Source organism: Strix aluco, chromosome 19 (assembly GCF_031877795.1).
Source record: "Strix aluco isolate bStrAlu1 chromosome 19, bStrAlu1.hap1, whole genome shotgun sequence".
In the NCBI taxonomy this organism is placed as follows: domain Eukaryota; kingdom Metazoa; phylum Chordata; class Aves; order Strigiformes; family Strigidae; genus Strix; species Strix aluco.
In genome coordinates, this window is record NC_133949.1 from 9,169,346 (window position 1) to 9,184,048 (window position 14,703).

Here is a 14,703-nt window from a genome sequence, read left to right on the forward strand (position 1 = left end):
ATCAGCCGGCCAGCGGCAGCAGGAAGATGTCTGCCCGAGAAGATGAGCATTTGCTGCAGCATATTATGAACGTGGCCGATGCTCTCAGAGAGGGGAGACGAGGCCAAACAGGAGGTGACAGATGGGCCACCACGGCTGGGCCATTAGCAAATCTGCGAGGGGCACGGCCAAGGCGAGGAGCCCCCCTGCACCCAGTCATCCTGTGATGGAGGCAGGAGTATCCCACCAGCCCCTTCCCTCCTGCACCCCCCACTGCTGCTTTAACCCCCTTAGAGAGTTTTTAGTTTTGCATTTAACGCATAGAATGGATCTGGGGAAAGAAAAACTGCTGACGCTTCTTTTCCAGACAAGAAATCCAGCCTGCAGGCAGGGAATAACGGCGCAGGCAGCCCGGAGCAAGCAGCAGCTGGATACAGCGCAGGCAGGAGGAGCCATCCGCGTTTAAGGAATCAAGGGAGTGCTTAAATCCCTGCAAAACCCCTTCTGCTGTCACACCCGTTCATCCCAGGGGCCCTGCCCTTGGCAATAACTCCCCTGAGGCCATGGCCACGATGTGGCTCCTGGCCCAGGCAGAAACCTCAGGGGTGCGAAGCATCTCCCGTGTAACCCCCCCTGGAGAGCCCCAGTGTGGAGGGGAAGAGCAGGCGGAGGATTAACCAGGTTGACCAAGATTATTACTGTAATTATATTATCATTTCGTTGTATCACCGTCATCATCGTTATTAATAGCCTTAATAACAGCAAAGGCAATTATAGCAATAACAACAATACCAGTTGCAATATTGCTATTACCTATTGCAGTAATGATACTACTAGTAGTAAGATCCCTAGTAGGGCATGGGAACCCAACAGGAGGCTCTGGGTTCCCCAAGGCACCAGGTCAGCCTTATTTATTTCCATAACGACAAATTAGGCACAATCATTATTCCAGTCTGTGTGAGACAATTTAATTCTAGGTCACGCTTGCGCTCTTAATGAAAGCCTTGGCGAAGCCTTCCCTCAATCCATTTTCCTTCTCCCCAGCTGATACCAGTCCCCGTCTACCGGCGTGTGCTGAAGAATTTGCTCCATCCATCAGGTTTTAGCGAGCTGTCAGGGGGATCAGGCTGCTCGGCTGGTGCCAGAGCACGGCCATGGATCTGTGGGGGTTTGGGGGTCTCTTCACTGGCCCCCCAGCCCATCCTGCCCACCCAGGCAAGGATGCTCTCGGGTTTTCCCCCGGCCCTTTGCTTCCCCAGGGGAGAGCAAATGCGGGGGAGCAGCTCATGGTGCCTGGCCAGGGACAGAGCTGGAGGTGGTGGATCCTCTCACTCCAAAACTCAGGGGAGAGAAGGAAAGCAGGACAAACTGAAGCATCAAAACAGCCTTATCTGGGACTAAACCCCAACTCTCCTTCATCTCCCCAACACAAGAGACAGAGACAGACCATCTCTCATCCCAGGCATGTGGGGCACAGGCTGGGTGGCACCGACAGTTTGCATGACCATGAGCAACTCGCTCCTCCTTCCCGCCTCGGCTTTCCCAGCACCACAAGCTGGGAGCCCAGATTTCCAAGCGGAGGGGCCAGAGCGAGCCTCCAACACGTGTGTGGATGCACTCCTAGGTCTGTGTTTCTTGGAGGCATTTAGCTTCACAAACCAACCCACCAGTCTGCCTTAAATCTGTCTGATTCACCCAAAAGTGGATTTACTTCCAGCTGGGGACATCTGCCACATCAAGATATTTTTTTAGACAGAAAAAAGGGGGATAACAAGGTGCAAGTGGGTCAAAAGGATCCCAAGCCACGGGGTCCATCACCAGTTCAGCCCTGTTCCCCCACCACTCACCCCTGCTCCTCCATCATCTCCTGCAGCTCCATGCACTTCAGCTCCACCCGCCGCTTGCGTTCATGGTCCAGGATTTCCCGGTGAGCCTTCTTCACCAGGCTGGGCTCCACCAGACGCACCTCTTCCTCACCCTTGTGCCACGTACCCGAGGCACCAGGCTGCGAGAAGCCGTTGGAGGCTTCCTGGGGCGAAGGCACGTCGGCCCCGTTGTTGTAGAGAGCCATGCTGGTGTGGGCAGCCTCACCGCCCGCAGCACCTGGGAGGGAGAGGAAGAGTCAGGGGTCAGGCCCTGCCCCAGTTTCCCTCTCATCCCACAACAGCGAGGGGACCCCGCCAGGACCTGAAGGCAAAATTTGTCTCAAAAGATGTGAGGTCACAGCAGGTTGATGGGGAGGACGACTGAGAGATCTGGGTCTTCTGCCAGCGCCCTTCCTGCCCCTTGCCTCAGCTTCCCCATCTGCAAAGCAAAGCCGGGGCTATTCCATCACCACGCCGTGAGGGCTGGCTCGTGGGAAGGAGAGGAGGATGCTCTGCTCCAGCCTTGTACCAGGAAAAGCCTGGCAAAGCGTGGGTCTGTGCACCCGGAGCCATACAGTAGCAGTGGGTCAGGCGGGCAGGGGTCTCTCTCAGCCCCACAGACCCTGCTGTCAGCCAGTGCGGGTTTGGGCCAGGGATGGGCATCCATCCTGACAGCCCTCTGGGGACACCCTGGGCACTGTCCCCACCCAGCAAGGGACTGGACCCAAAGACCTCAGATATCCCCTTGCATGCTCCAGCTGCACTGGCCGGTGAGGATGCAGCCGTGGGACATGGTGATGTCAGGCCCAGCCAGCAGACGCCTGCTGATGCCCTCTGGCAATGGTCTGGAACCTTCCGGCAATGGCCCCGCACCCTCTGGCAATGGCCCCGCACCCTCCAGCAACAGCCCAGTGCTGGCTGCAAGGGGAGGTGAGGCTCCCCACTGCCTGCTGCCTGCCTTCTCCCTGCTCTTTCACCTTCATGCGTCCCTGCCTCCTTCTTCCACCACCACAGTCAATGTGTCCTCACTTGGCTCCAGAAATAACCCCTTGGAAGAGGACAGCCATTCCCAAGTGGCACTGCCACACTGAGGCTCCGGCGGATGCCTGGGGGAGGAGGTGCTCCCAAATCTCCTGGACCAAACAGAGACACAACCCTGTCTCAGTAACCTCAGGCCATCGGCACATGGCTGAGCACCCAATTCCTCTGTCTCCCCATCCTGCGATGCCCCAGTTGCCCTGCCCACAGCACCGGCACTCTCTCTAGCACCCACTGGAGATGCACCTCCTTAATCCCCTGCAGAGGCACCGCTTGGGCTTTACCGTGGGCTCCCACAAATGCTTCTCTTGCAAAGTCCTACACAAAGGGAAATGACTGGGGACGAGGGCAAAGAACCCTCCCTCGCTCTCCAAGCTGGCTTTGGGCTCAGAAATGCAGTTTTTGTCAGCAGCCACTTCTCTGGGGTGTTTCCATCCCAGGGACACTGCCGGAGAGGTTTTTCCAAGGATGGGTGCTGCCTGCACACCGTTGCTTATGTGGGAAGCAGCCAACCCTCGCCCGCGATGCCCAGACTGTCTGACACATGCTGCCCAAGGAGGATGGGGCTGAACACTGGCCCGGGGAAGGAGGGATCCCTCAGCCAAGCGTGGGCATGAAGGCAGGACAGATGGACCATGCACTGATCCGCACCGTTTCAAGCCCAGGGAGGGCTCGCTGCTCCTGCTGTGCCGTTTCAATGGGATAAGGGGCAGTTCAGAGCCTTCCACAGCCATGCCTGGTGAGACAGAGCCAGGGTGGGAATGCAGATCACCCACGAGAGGCTTCAAGGATGTTTCTCTGCTGTTTGAGGAGAGAAAAAGCCTCAGAGCCCTCCCTGGGGTGGTAGGGGTCCCAGCCCGGTGGGAAGGCATCTCCCACCCTGCGGCATCCCCAAGGGACATCCCCGGCTTTCCCGCTGCCACTGGCTGCCCCACGTACTCATTTATCTCCTGACGAGCCTGCCCGGGGAGGATGGCAGCTGACTGCTTAATTACAAGGCTTTTTCTTTGCTTTTTTTTCCCCATTATTATCGTGCAGAGAGGAGCCAGCAGCCCTTATTCCCACAGAGGCATGGAGGAGCGGGCAGTGGGAGACACTGCCAATGGAGCAGGAGCCAGCCAGGGCTCTGCACTCCCTGGATGCTCAGCCCTGTTAGAGCAACCGGAGGGTCCCTCAGTCCCCCCTTGCCTGCAGCAGGCAGGGCAGCACCCACATTTTGAGTCCCATGACACCCCACAGCAAGGAGCTGCCCTGCTCAGCCGTCCCCACCTGGGGGAGGCCCCTGACCCCAGCCCCCTCCATGTCCCAGGGTGGCCCCAGGCCAGAGACAGGAGAGATGCTGCAGAAAAACCTGGTTTGGGGCTCCTCTTCCTCTTTCTCCCATCAAGGCAAAATGTCAAAAACCGGGAAGGAAATTTGGGAATGGGGGAAGCTCCGCACTGAGAAACCTCCACCCACCAAGGGGCTCAGGAAAGGAGAGGGGGAAGGGGAGGATGCTTTCCACAGCAGCCTCTGCTTGTTTTTCCCTAGTGGGAATTAATCTTATCCTGAGCCCAGCAGTGGGTAAATTCATTGCTGTGAAACCTTGAGAGCGTGTGGGATATACAGCCGGCGAGGTAGATGGAGGAGCATGTGAGATAAACCGGCAGCTGGACGGGTACCTGCAGGTAAGGGCTGTGTGGTGGGGGAGGCTTGTAGATCCCGCCGAGAAACACTCCCCATCTCTGTAAAAAGGATGTGGTTGGCAATATCCCCCTTGCACTCAGGGCCAGGCAGGTGGAACCGGCCCAGGGATGGACACTGCACTGCGTCCCAGTGTCCCCTCAGCCGTGAGCAATATCCACCGTGAGAGCTGATACCAGCCACCCTGCCTCAGCCACAGCACGGGCAGGAAAACAAAGGAAGAGAAAAACCACCCGCAAACCCCCTCTGGCTACCAACAGCAAAGCTGAGCCACAGGCAAGAGCCCTGGGTCAAAAACAGAGCCAGTCTTACATATCTGGTGACAATGGGGACAAGGCACCGGGGCAGAAGGAGCCCATGTCCCCCAGGCTGGGTCTGTGCCCTCCCTGTACCCAAAGGAGCCCCCCAGTGATGCCTTGCACAGGGACAGCCTTTCACCCGCAAGGGACAACTTGGGGACACAGGGTGGCCATCACCACCGCAACCTTCATCCATTGGCCACCACGCGGGGACCGCCCGGCTCTGCCAGCTCGTGCCAGCACCAAACCCGACACCAAACCCGTCAGTGAAGGCAGCACGGCCCTGCCCAAAGAGCAGCGGCTTCCTGACTGGCTCAGCGCTACCCCTGATAATAAAGATGATGGTTAAATATTTCATTATCTGCAGTAATTACCCACAAATCATTAAGCACTGGCAGCCCACTGCCTGGCTGCCTTGCCGAGAGGGAGAAGAGGGTTTTTGGGGTGAGTGCTGTGCCATGTCCCCACGGACTCCCTAAAGGCTGCAGGATGTGGGGACAGTCGCTGGCATCTGTCCCCACCCCCCAAATCCCATTAGTGCCACCCAGGAGGGCTCAGACCTCAGGAACCACGGCCTGGAGCTGCTGGGGAAACTCCCAAGCAAATCCCTCTCTTCCCACTTTGCCGAGCCATTCACCCCCGTGTTTTGAGAGGCCGACCTTCCCCGCTGGCACTCCACATGCCCCCTTGGGGCTTGGGGAGGTCAAAACAGCTTTCCAGCTCGCAGGTGCTTTCTGCTGCCTGGGTGAGAGCTTTTGGAAATGTTCAGAGCTGTCCCATCTTCATTCTCATCTCCATCCTCCATATATATAGCCATCCTCCATCTCCAACCTCCATCCTCATCCCTATGCTCCATCCTCCTCCTCACCCCCCCCCTCCACCCCCACCCCACAACTCACCCCAAGCACAGGCACCGGCCCAGCACACCAGGACTCTCCCTCCCTTCCCAGCCGTGCTGAATTGCACCCAGGGTGCAGAGGACCCAGGCACCAGCGCTGCCAGCCCAGGGGAGGCTGGGACAGACGGAAGGACAGACACACCGCACTGTGCCCCTGACACACAGCCAGGACAGGCCCCACCAGCTTGGGGTGCAAGGACCAGCCTCGCCATCCTGCCAGGCTTTGGGGCTGTCTGGTTCCCAGCCAAGCTTTGCACTGAGCTCCCTCCCTGCGGGCTGGGACCCCTGGGTGCCTGGTGGGGTGGCCCCAGGACGCGGCCGTCCCCATGTCCCAGCCCCGGGGCTGTCCAGCCTGGGCTTTGAAGGGAAGCTCAGGGGTTCGGGAAATCCAGCCCAAAGGGAAAGAAGAAAATGAGGAGAAAAAAAAAGTGTTATTTCACCAAACTGCTTTTGCCCTTTTATTTTCCAGCCCAGAAACAACCCCCTTCCCAGCTGACTCTGCTCAAATCCCCCCACGGGTGCCGCTCAGCTCCCCGGCCATGCCTGCAGCACCCCGGGCATGGGGCTGTGCTGGAGGCAGCTGCCCGTCCCTCCTGCCCGCTGCCGCCGCAGGGCCCTGCCGTGCCGTAATGCAGATGAAGCCGCTTTCCCGGGGGGAGCGGGGATGGCAGCGGGGGGCTGGTGGTGCCTGGATGCTCTCCCGGCATCTCCCCCTCAGCAGGGGAAGGCGGCAGCGGTGCCTGGGCATCCTCCCCCCCTGCCTCGGTGCTAATTAAAGCCGCCTCCGGCCAGTGCTCGATTAATTCTCACCACATCCAGCTGCACCAGGCAGGGTGACAGCGAGCACCCGCGTGCCGGGGGTGCGGGCACGGGATGCAGGCAGCGAGCCCGGGATGGCGGCAACCTGGACCACTCGTGCACTGAGCGTGCCAGAGCTCAGCCCTAGCAAGCAGGGGACAGCCCAGCTGAGGCGAGGACCCTCCAGCCCCACCGGAGACGGTGAGAGAAATGGCTCCTGCGGTTCCCCTGCCCAACGGGGTCTCATCAAGACACACCACCACCTACCAAAATCATAACCCTGCCCCCGAAGCATTTACAGCCCCATCTCGGGCTGCTCCCTGCCTGTGCTGTGGGGATGGCTGAGAGAGGGGCTTTTTTTTGCGACACAAAAAATGCCAGAACATCACGGCAAAGCAGCCAGCCTCCTCTAAACACCTGGCCAGAATTACAAGGAGGAAAAGTCCGGGGTTGCTGCCGTTAATTGGGCCGACCTTCTCCGGAGCTGCCTTCCACCAGCCCCCGAGTGCCAAAAAAACATGAGTCAGACCTCCAAGAAGGAGAAAAAAAAAGGCAAAATCGGCTTTAAAAGTGCAGCTGGTCTGGGGCTCGTTAGCGCTGCCTCCCAGCCCTGAGCCGGCAGGGATCCTGCCCATGGGAAGGACAGCAGGAAGGGGTTCGTTACACCCACCCCAGCCCCTCCATCCCTATTTCTCCGAGCCCAGAGCTTCCTTTCCTCTAACTGCCCGACCAAAATTTGACGCCTCACAGACTTTAAAGCAATTAATAAAGAATATACAGATGCTGGCTGCGGGAGGGGGGGGTCATGAGCTGGGCGAGGGCTTGCTGCTGCTTGTGCATACCTACATCTGTGCTCACACACACATATATATATATATTTTAAATAGATGAGGAGGCTGGTGGAGAAGCTAAACAGTTGCTAAGCAACTGGGCTCCTTCCCGGCTTGGGGATGTAGGGATGGGAGAGCCAGGGGTGGGGACCGGTCCCCCCACCGGACCGGCACCGCACAGGGGTGTGGGCAGTGAAGAACCATCGGCTCCCCTGAGAGATCCTCCGGAGAAAAGGGCCTGATGGAGGGCGAGGAGCCAGGCTTTGCTCCTGCCCCCAAAACTGTATGGCCTGAACCCCTTGGGTGCCAGGGGAGGCCGAGCAAGCCCCGTTCCCAGCTCCGGCTGGAGGAGAGCTGTTGGGAAGGGGGTCACATCATGATGGGGACCAGCTCCAAGGGACCCCGGGACCCCCACAGTGATCTCATTCCTAAATCAGGCATGAGGGAAAAGAGGAGAAACACGTCCAAGTGACAGCAGCAAACCGCCCTGTGCTGAGCAGAGGCCGCAGGTCCAGGTGATGGGTACCTTTATGGGAACCCCAGCCCTGTGCCCCCCAGCCACGCTCTCCTCAACCCCTTGGGGCCACCATGGCCACCGGCAGCTGCTCGCTGGTGGCCACAGAACCCGCAGGCAGCCCCAGCAGGGCAGGGGTTGGTCTCTCGCTCCCCTGCCAGACCCTCCCCAACCAGGAGGTGCTTAAATAATGGGTGAGGATGGAGGCGGGGGGGGGGGGGGGGGGAACAACCATCCCCCCAAGTTTTGCATCCTTGAGGCCATTTGGTTTGCTGGGCAAGGAGTCAGGAGGAGGCACAGGCAGGCCCACAGCCCATCACCACTTCTGAGGAGGGGGAGAATAATAATAATAAAAGCAATTACTGAGTACACGGAGGAGTGGGGGGGGATGACTGTCACAATGGGGTCACCTTCCCTAACAGGGACACAATCCCAGCAAATGACCCCTGGGGCTGAGCACTGAAGGTATGGCAGGGGGTCATGGCCAGTGCAGGGGGACTGTCTGGCCGGGGATCCCCCCCCTCCATGGCTGGCTGGGCGGTTGTGTAACGGGAGGAGCTATTCCGGGGTTTGAGCACATTATATAAGCTACGGGCCACCTGGCCGGGGAAAACGGGAGCTGGGAGACATGGAGGAGGAGGAAGGGCTTTTGGGATCAGAGACCCCCGCAGTCAGCAGACCCCCAGCAACCAGGACTAAACCCATGGGGTGACCTGCACCCCGCAGGCACCCCCTGCCCAAAGATGTGGGGTGAGCACCCTCTGCTCCCCCCTTCAGCAGCCCTCAGGACCCACTGCCACACATCCACCTGCAACCAGATCCAGCCCTTGGGGCAGGAGAATCTTTGCCCAGGGAAAAAGCACCATTTCCTTGGCACCAGGGACAAAACCAACCAAAAGCCCTGTGCCCCTCTGCCTGCCTGGCAAAGCCCCCGCTTGCCATCCCCAGCAGTGACCAAGGACCAAAGGCTCCCCTAAAAGCTGCCCAAATTCTGGTTCCAAAAACCCCCGCCTGCCCCTGCACGTGTTGCCAGGATGAGTCCTTGGGGCAGGGGGGAGGCGGGGGAATGCAGGGGGTGGCATCGCACGAGGCCATGCTGGCAGAGGGGGATGGAGTGAGGATGTTTTGTGTTTGGAGACAAGTACCATGCGCTCCTGTCCCCAAAATCCCCCCCATTGGGGGTGTCTCCTTACTCCTGTCAAAGACAAAACTACATGCCAGGGCAGGGAGACTGGCTGGCACACAAGCACCTGCACCTTATGAGATGGTCCTCAGTGTTTGCCATCAGCCCGACAACCCCCCAAATGCTGGCAGCCCTCAGGTGACTCCCCTGCAGCAGCCGGAGTGCAGGCAAGCCAAGAAACATCCACAGTCTGAAATCTCTGCTCCAGAGGAGATGAATGAACTTGCATCCCCTGAAAGCCACCTGCTCCCCCACCGCTGTGGCCCGACCCCTCGCCAGCAGCCCCCCGCATGGCACAGCTCAGCCATCCCTGGGAACAAACCTCCCAAACCTGGGAAGGAGAAGCACAAAATCCTCCTGAAAGACAAGCCAGCGAGCCGCCGCTCAGGCTCCCCCGGCTGCCAAGCCTTGCCCCTCTCCTTCCCCCGCGCAACACCTGCAGGGTTTGAAATCTCACCAGCCAAACCTGGAGCCGCAGAGCCCCCCTCCCCAGCACGGCCTGGGGGTCGGCACGGCAGAGAGAGGGGCTTCAGGGCTGTTATCTCGGCCCCGTCTCCCACCCACACCCCACATGCCAGCATCTGCTGGGGGCTCATGGCTGTCCCATCCTTCCCAACCCCGCGGTGGGAGCCAGAAGGGGTGTCCCACTGCTCCCGTCCCAGCCTGTCCCCCCAACGCGGGGTGTCCCAGCCAGTCCACCTTCACCAGCGAGCGTCCAACACATCCACGACCGCAGAGAACCCCCCTGCACTCCGGAAAGCATCTCATCTCCAGGCTCCTCACCCCATGCGCACCTGCAGGAGCATCAGACCCCAGGGATGCCCCCGCTGCTCACCACCCCGTCCCCAACCGCCCCCAGCACCCACGAAGCGCTGCGCCCCTTGCTCAGCCCGGCTGTCCACGTCCCTTTGGGGACCCCAATTCCCTGCTCCCTGAGGAGCAGCGTAAGCCCCCCCCATCCCCACCCCTTTGGGGTCCTCAGCCCCCATTTTCCCCAGGGAGCATCACAGCCGCCCCTGTCCCCCCCTGTCCCTCGGGGTTCGCCACCCCCCACCCGTGTCCAGCGGGGTCCCACTACCCCCCCAGTCACCCTTTCCCCCCCACCCCCCGGGCTCTGCCCGTCCCCCGCCCCCCCCGCCCGGTGCCGGCCCACCACCAGCCAGGCCCGGGCCCGGCCGCGCCTCGCTTCGCCTCACCTCGCCCCGCCGGGCCCGGCCCGGAGCCGCCGCCACCGCCAGGCGCTGCCCGCGCTGCTCCGCTGGGCCCCGCTCGGCCCCGCTGGGCCCGGCCCGGCCCGGCCCCTCCCGACCCGGCCCGGCCCCTCCCGCGCGGCTCCCGGCGCGGCGAGCGCGGCCCCTCCTGAAGTGCTGGACAGCTCCGCGGCACAGAGACGCCCGCCGCGCCAGCGCGCCGCGCCGCCCCACAGCGCCCCCTGCCGGCCGGAGGGCGCCACGGCACGGCGGGCAGCCCGCACCCGCCAGAGCCCCCACCCTTCCCCAGAGCCCCCACCCTTCCCCAGGGACCCCATCCTTCCCCAGAGCCCCCCATCCTTCCCCAGGGACCCCCATCCTTCCCCAGGGACCCCCACCCTTCCCCAGGGACCCCCACCCTTCCCCAGAGCCCCCCATCCTTCCCCAGGGACCCCCACCCTTCCCCAGGGACCCCCATCCTTCCCCAGGGACCCCCATCCTTCCCCAGAGCCCCCACCCTTCCCCAGAGCCCCCCATCCTTCCCCAGGGACCCCATCCTTCCCCAGAGACCCCCACCCTTCCCCAGGGACCCCACCCTTCCCCAGAGCCCCCACCCTTCCCCAGGGACCCCACCCTTCCCCAGGGACCCCCACCCTTCCCCAGAGCCCCCACCCTTCCCCAGGGACCCCCACCCTTCCCCAGGGACCCCCACCCTTCCCCAGAGCCCCCACCCTTCCCCAGGGACCCCACCCTTCCCCAGGGACCCCCATCCTTCCCCAGGGACCCCACCCTTCCCCAGAGACTCCCATCCTTCCCCAGGGACCCCCACCCTTCCCCAGGGACCCTACCCTTCCCCAGGGACCCCATCCTTCCCCAGGGACCCCCATCCTTCCCCAGGGACCCCACCCTTCCCCAGAGACCCCCACCCTTCCCCAGAGACCCTGCATCCCCCCCAGGGTACCTGCGGTAGCCATCTACACCTCCTCCATCTTATCATATACAGCCCTTCACCCCCCAGCACCTCATAACCCTCCCCAGTGCTCCCCCACCTTCCTCCCCACTTCTCAACATCTGTCTGCACCTCCAAGCCCCCAAATCTCCCCAACATCCCATCTCCCCCTCCCAGTTACCAAAGCTCCACCTTGGGGTACAGCACTAAACATCAGCCACCAAGGCCCTTGCCCCAGTCAAGCTCCTCTCACCTGGGGGATGAAATTGCCAGAAAATCCTCCATCCTGCACCCCACTCTGTATCACATTCCATCCTGTACCCTACTCTGTATCTCATCCACATCCCATCCCAACACATAGCCCATCCCATCCTATATCCCATCCTATATCCTACCCCATACCCCACCCCACACCCTACCTCCTCATCATGATGCCCCCCCCCACCCCCAGTGTCAGCCCAGCCCTGCCCACCCCCTCCCAGTTCCCAGCTGATTTACCAGTGCTGCCTGGGACCACCTGGGCCCCCCCCATCCCAGTGGGTGTGGGGGAATTCGGGCTGGCTGAGGGGCTGGGGTGATGCGGGATGTGCCAGGTCCCTACTGGGGATGCTGCCCAGTGCCACAGCACAGGTGATGAACCCATAATTAATTCTAATTTCCTTCAGCGATACTGAGCACTCACCCTCCTTGCAGGCCAGGAAGCGGCGAAACTGGGGGTGGGGGGAGAAGCTCCCAGTACAACCAGTACCACCAGCTCTAGTCCCAGTCAACCTAATGGTGAGCGGCAGAGTGGTACAATCTGGCCTGAGGAGGAGAGCTCAACTGGGGTGCAGCAAGGAGGGAGAGGGGTGGCTGGGAAAAGAGAAGGTGCATTGAAAAATCCCCAAAAGGACCAAAAAGAGAGAAAGCTCCTGCAGCAGCGCTGAACTGGCCTTGCGATGCTTGGGACCACCCTCAGCCCCCCAAAATCTCCCTGTACCATGCCAGCCTGGTGGGAGACAGGGTACACCAATCTCCACAAAACCACCCTGAAACTGCACACCATGCTTACAGCAAGGGATGGGGTACCCAAACCACCCCAAAGCCACCCCAGAACTGCCCAGTGTGGTCATGGTGAGGGTTTAGCTGCCCAAACCACCCTGAGACCCCCCCAGGCTGCTCTGCTAGAGCCCCAGCCAGGGACACCATGTGCACCTGACTGGGGACACCTGGCTGCCCCAGTGCCCCCCCCCCGGTGTCTCAGTTTCCCTTGCACCGCTCAGGCAGTGCATCCCCTGTACAGCTCCCTCCTCAATTTGGCTGCTCGTTTCCAAGCAGAGAGCTAGCAAAGGCACCCGGGTGTTGCTGCACAGTGAGTTTGGCCTTGGAGGGGCAATTTGGGGAAGGAGCTGCAGCAGGGACAGGGATGGGGAACCAGAGCTGGGGTCTAAGGGAGGCTTTTGGGGACAGCCCAGGCTGGAGACAGCTGTCTGGGTGGGGATGTCCCCGCAGCAGGTGGCAGCTGGGTGATGCTCTGTGAAGGACCAGACCAAGACCAAATCCCTCCCAGCAGCACTGCTCACTGGCACCAACCCAAAATCACTCACCACGGCCAGAGCTGCCATCCCTCACCTTCCTCCCCATCCCCGTGCACAGGGACAGGGGTTCCTGTGGGTCGTGGTGGCAGCAGGACATGGGGACATGTCCAGCTGTGGGGGGGAATGATGCCCAGCTGTGAACAGGGTGGAGGGTGTGAGCATCCTCCTTTCGCAAGGATTAAACACCCATTTGGGGTTGTTTCCTACCGGCTGCTCTGCAAATCCCATCCCACGTTCATTATCCACCATCCTCTCCTGTAGCTAAACACAGCGATGTTACAAGGGTAGAAAAACTCCCCATCTGGTGCATGAGGAGGTGCTGGGCCAGGCCCCCAAAACACAGGGGGGTGGAATAGGGGTACAGCTCACCCCAAATACCCAGAGCCCTTGCACCTCCCCAGCATCACCTCCTCTGAACCGAGCAGCCTGCCCAGAGGGGAGCGGGCGGGGGGAAGCCACGGGTGGATCAAAGCCGCGGGTGGGAGGCTGGCAGAGTGGGGGGCTCTGCAGCCACAGCAGTGTTGGGGGAGCAGGGACACCCCCCAGCAGCCAGTCACTGGGCTCGTGGAGCCTTCCCAGAGAGCTGCCCCATGCCAGTGCCAGCCACGCACCGCCAGCAGCCGCCCATGGGGTGCCAGATGTCCAAGTTCTTCCGTGGCAGGGCTGCCTGAGCGTGCACACACACACACAAAGAGCCCCTGCACGCTGCTCCCCAGCCTGTCCTGCCTAAAACAGCCACAGGAACTGGGAGAGGGTTGTTCAGTGTGGGAGAGGGGCTGAGCACAGGCTGCAGACTCTCCAGGCTTGTTTACGTAGGGACTGTGTAAACAAGAGCCTTGGCCCTGCGTTGGACCGGCTCTGTTAAACTCTGGCCAAGCAGCGGGGCTGGGTGGGCGAGCTGCAGTGCAGCCCCCGGAGCATCCCCAGGGCTGCTGACGCCTCCCCCTGCTCCTGCCTTTGTCCTCAGACCAGATGCCACCTCCTAGGAGAAGCCTCCTGCGTGGTCCTGGCCTCTCCTGGTTTAATGCTGACCGGGAAAAATAGCCCATGACAGGGAAAATCCAGCATCCCCAGGGCAAGCCCCTGCCCTTTGCACCACCATTCTCTTTCCTACACCCGCAGTGTCCACAGCGCTGAATAATGCATCAGGCCCTGGGAAACAAAGAAGATGGGAGATATGGTTGGCCCCCCCACCTCTCCCCAACAGCAGAAGCAGCACGGTAAGACTGTGCCATGGAGGGGGGGGGGGGCAGCAGCCCCACAGGGCTCCCCAGGCTTGGCTGGGCACTGCTGGAAGTCAGGGCTTTGCAGCGGGGCCACCTCGGGCTTCGAGCAATAGCGATGGGAGAGCCAGTACAGCCCAGCCCGGGGTGCAGGATCCCAGCCAGAGCTGGCACCAGTGGTAAACACAGCCCAAACCATGCCTGGAGCAGGATGGAGAAAGGCAATAGCCACCTGGGTGAAAAAAATGGAGAAAAGCAGCAAGAACAAGCTGCCAGGCAGGCAGAGAGCTGGGGGGTGCAGCTGGGAGAGCAGCACGAAGGGATGATCTGGTGGAGAACAAAAGGGGAGAGCTGGAAGGAGCGAGAAGGGACGGTAATTGCAAGCAAACAGGCAGAGCTAGCTGCGGCTGGGGGCAGAGGAAGAAAATAATCACTTGAAAGAAACCGAGGATTTGGGAAGGAGACAAAAAAAAGAAAAAAAAAGGTGATAAATAATTAAAGGAGATCAAACGAGGCAGGCAGCAGAACAGGCCTAATTGCAAGGATTCGTACTGAGGTTCGACATCTCCACCAGCCGCCTCCTGGCGCAGAAGAAAGGGCGGCCGGGAGCGGCTGCGCGGCGCGGGGAGCGTGCTGCTGGCACGGCACAGGCGAGAGCCCCTGATCAAAGACCGGCG

At 61.0% G+C, this 14,703-nt stretch overlaps 1 protein-coding gene across 1 annotated transcript in view; it reads right to left on the reverse strand.

Moving 5' to 3' along the window:
- SRRM3 (serine/arginine repetitive matrix 3) overlaps positions 1-10,373 on the reverse strand; it is a 28,423-nt gene extending 18,050 nt beyond the window's left edge. Inside the window, exons 1-2 of the mRNA XM_074845145.1 lie at positions 10,284-10,373; positions 1,827-2,082 (exon numbers count right to left, since the gene is read on the reverse strand). Coding sequence (XP_074701246.1) covers positions 1,827-2,050 — 224 coding nt within the window. The 5' untranslated portion in view covers positions 2,051-2,082; positions 10,284-10,373. The remainder of the gene's footprint in view (positions 1-1,826; positions 2,083-10,283) is intronic.
- Positions 10,374-14,703: the final 4,330 nt, after the last annotated feature.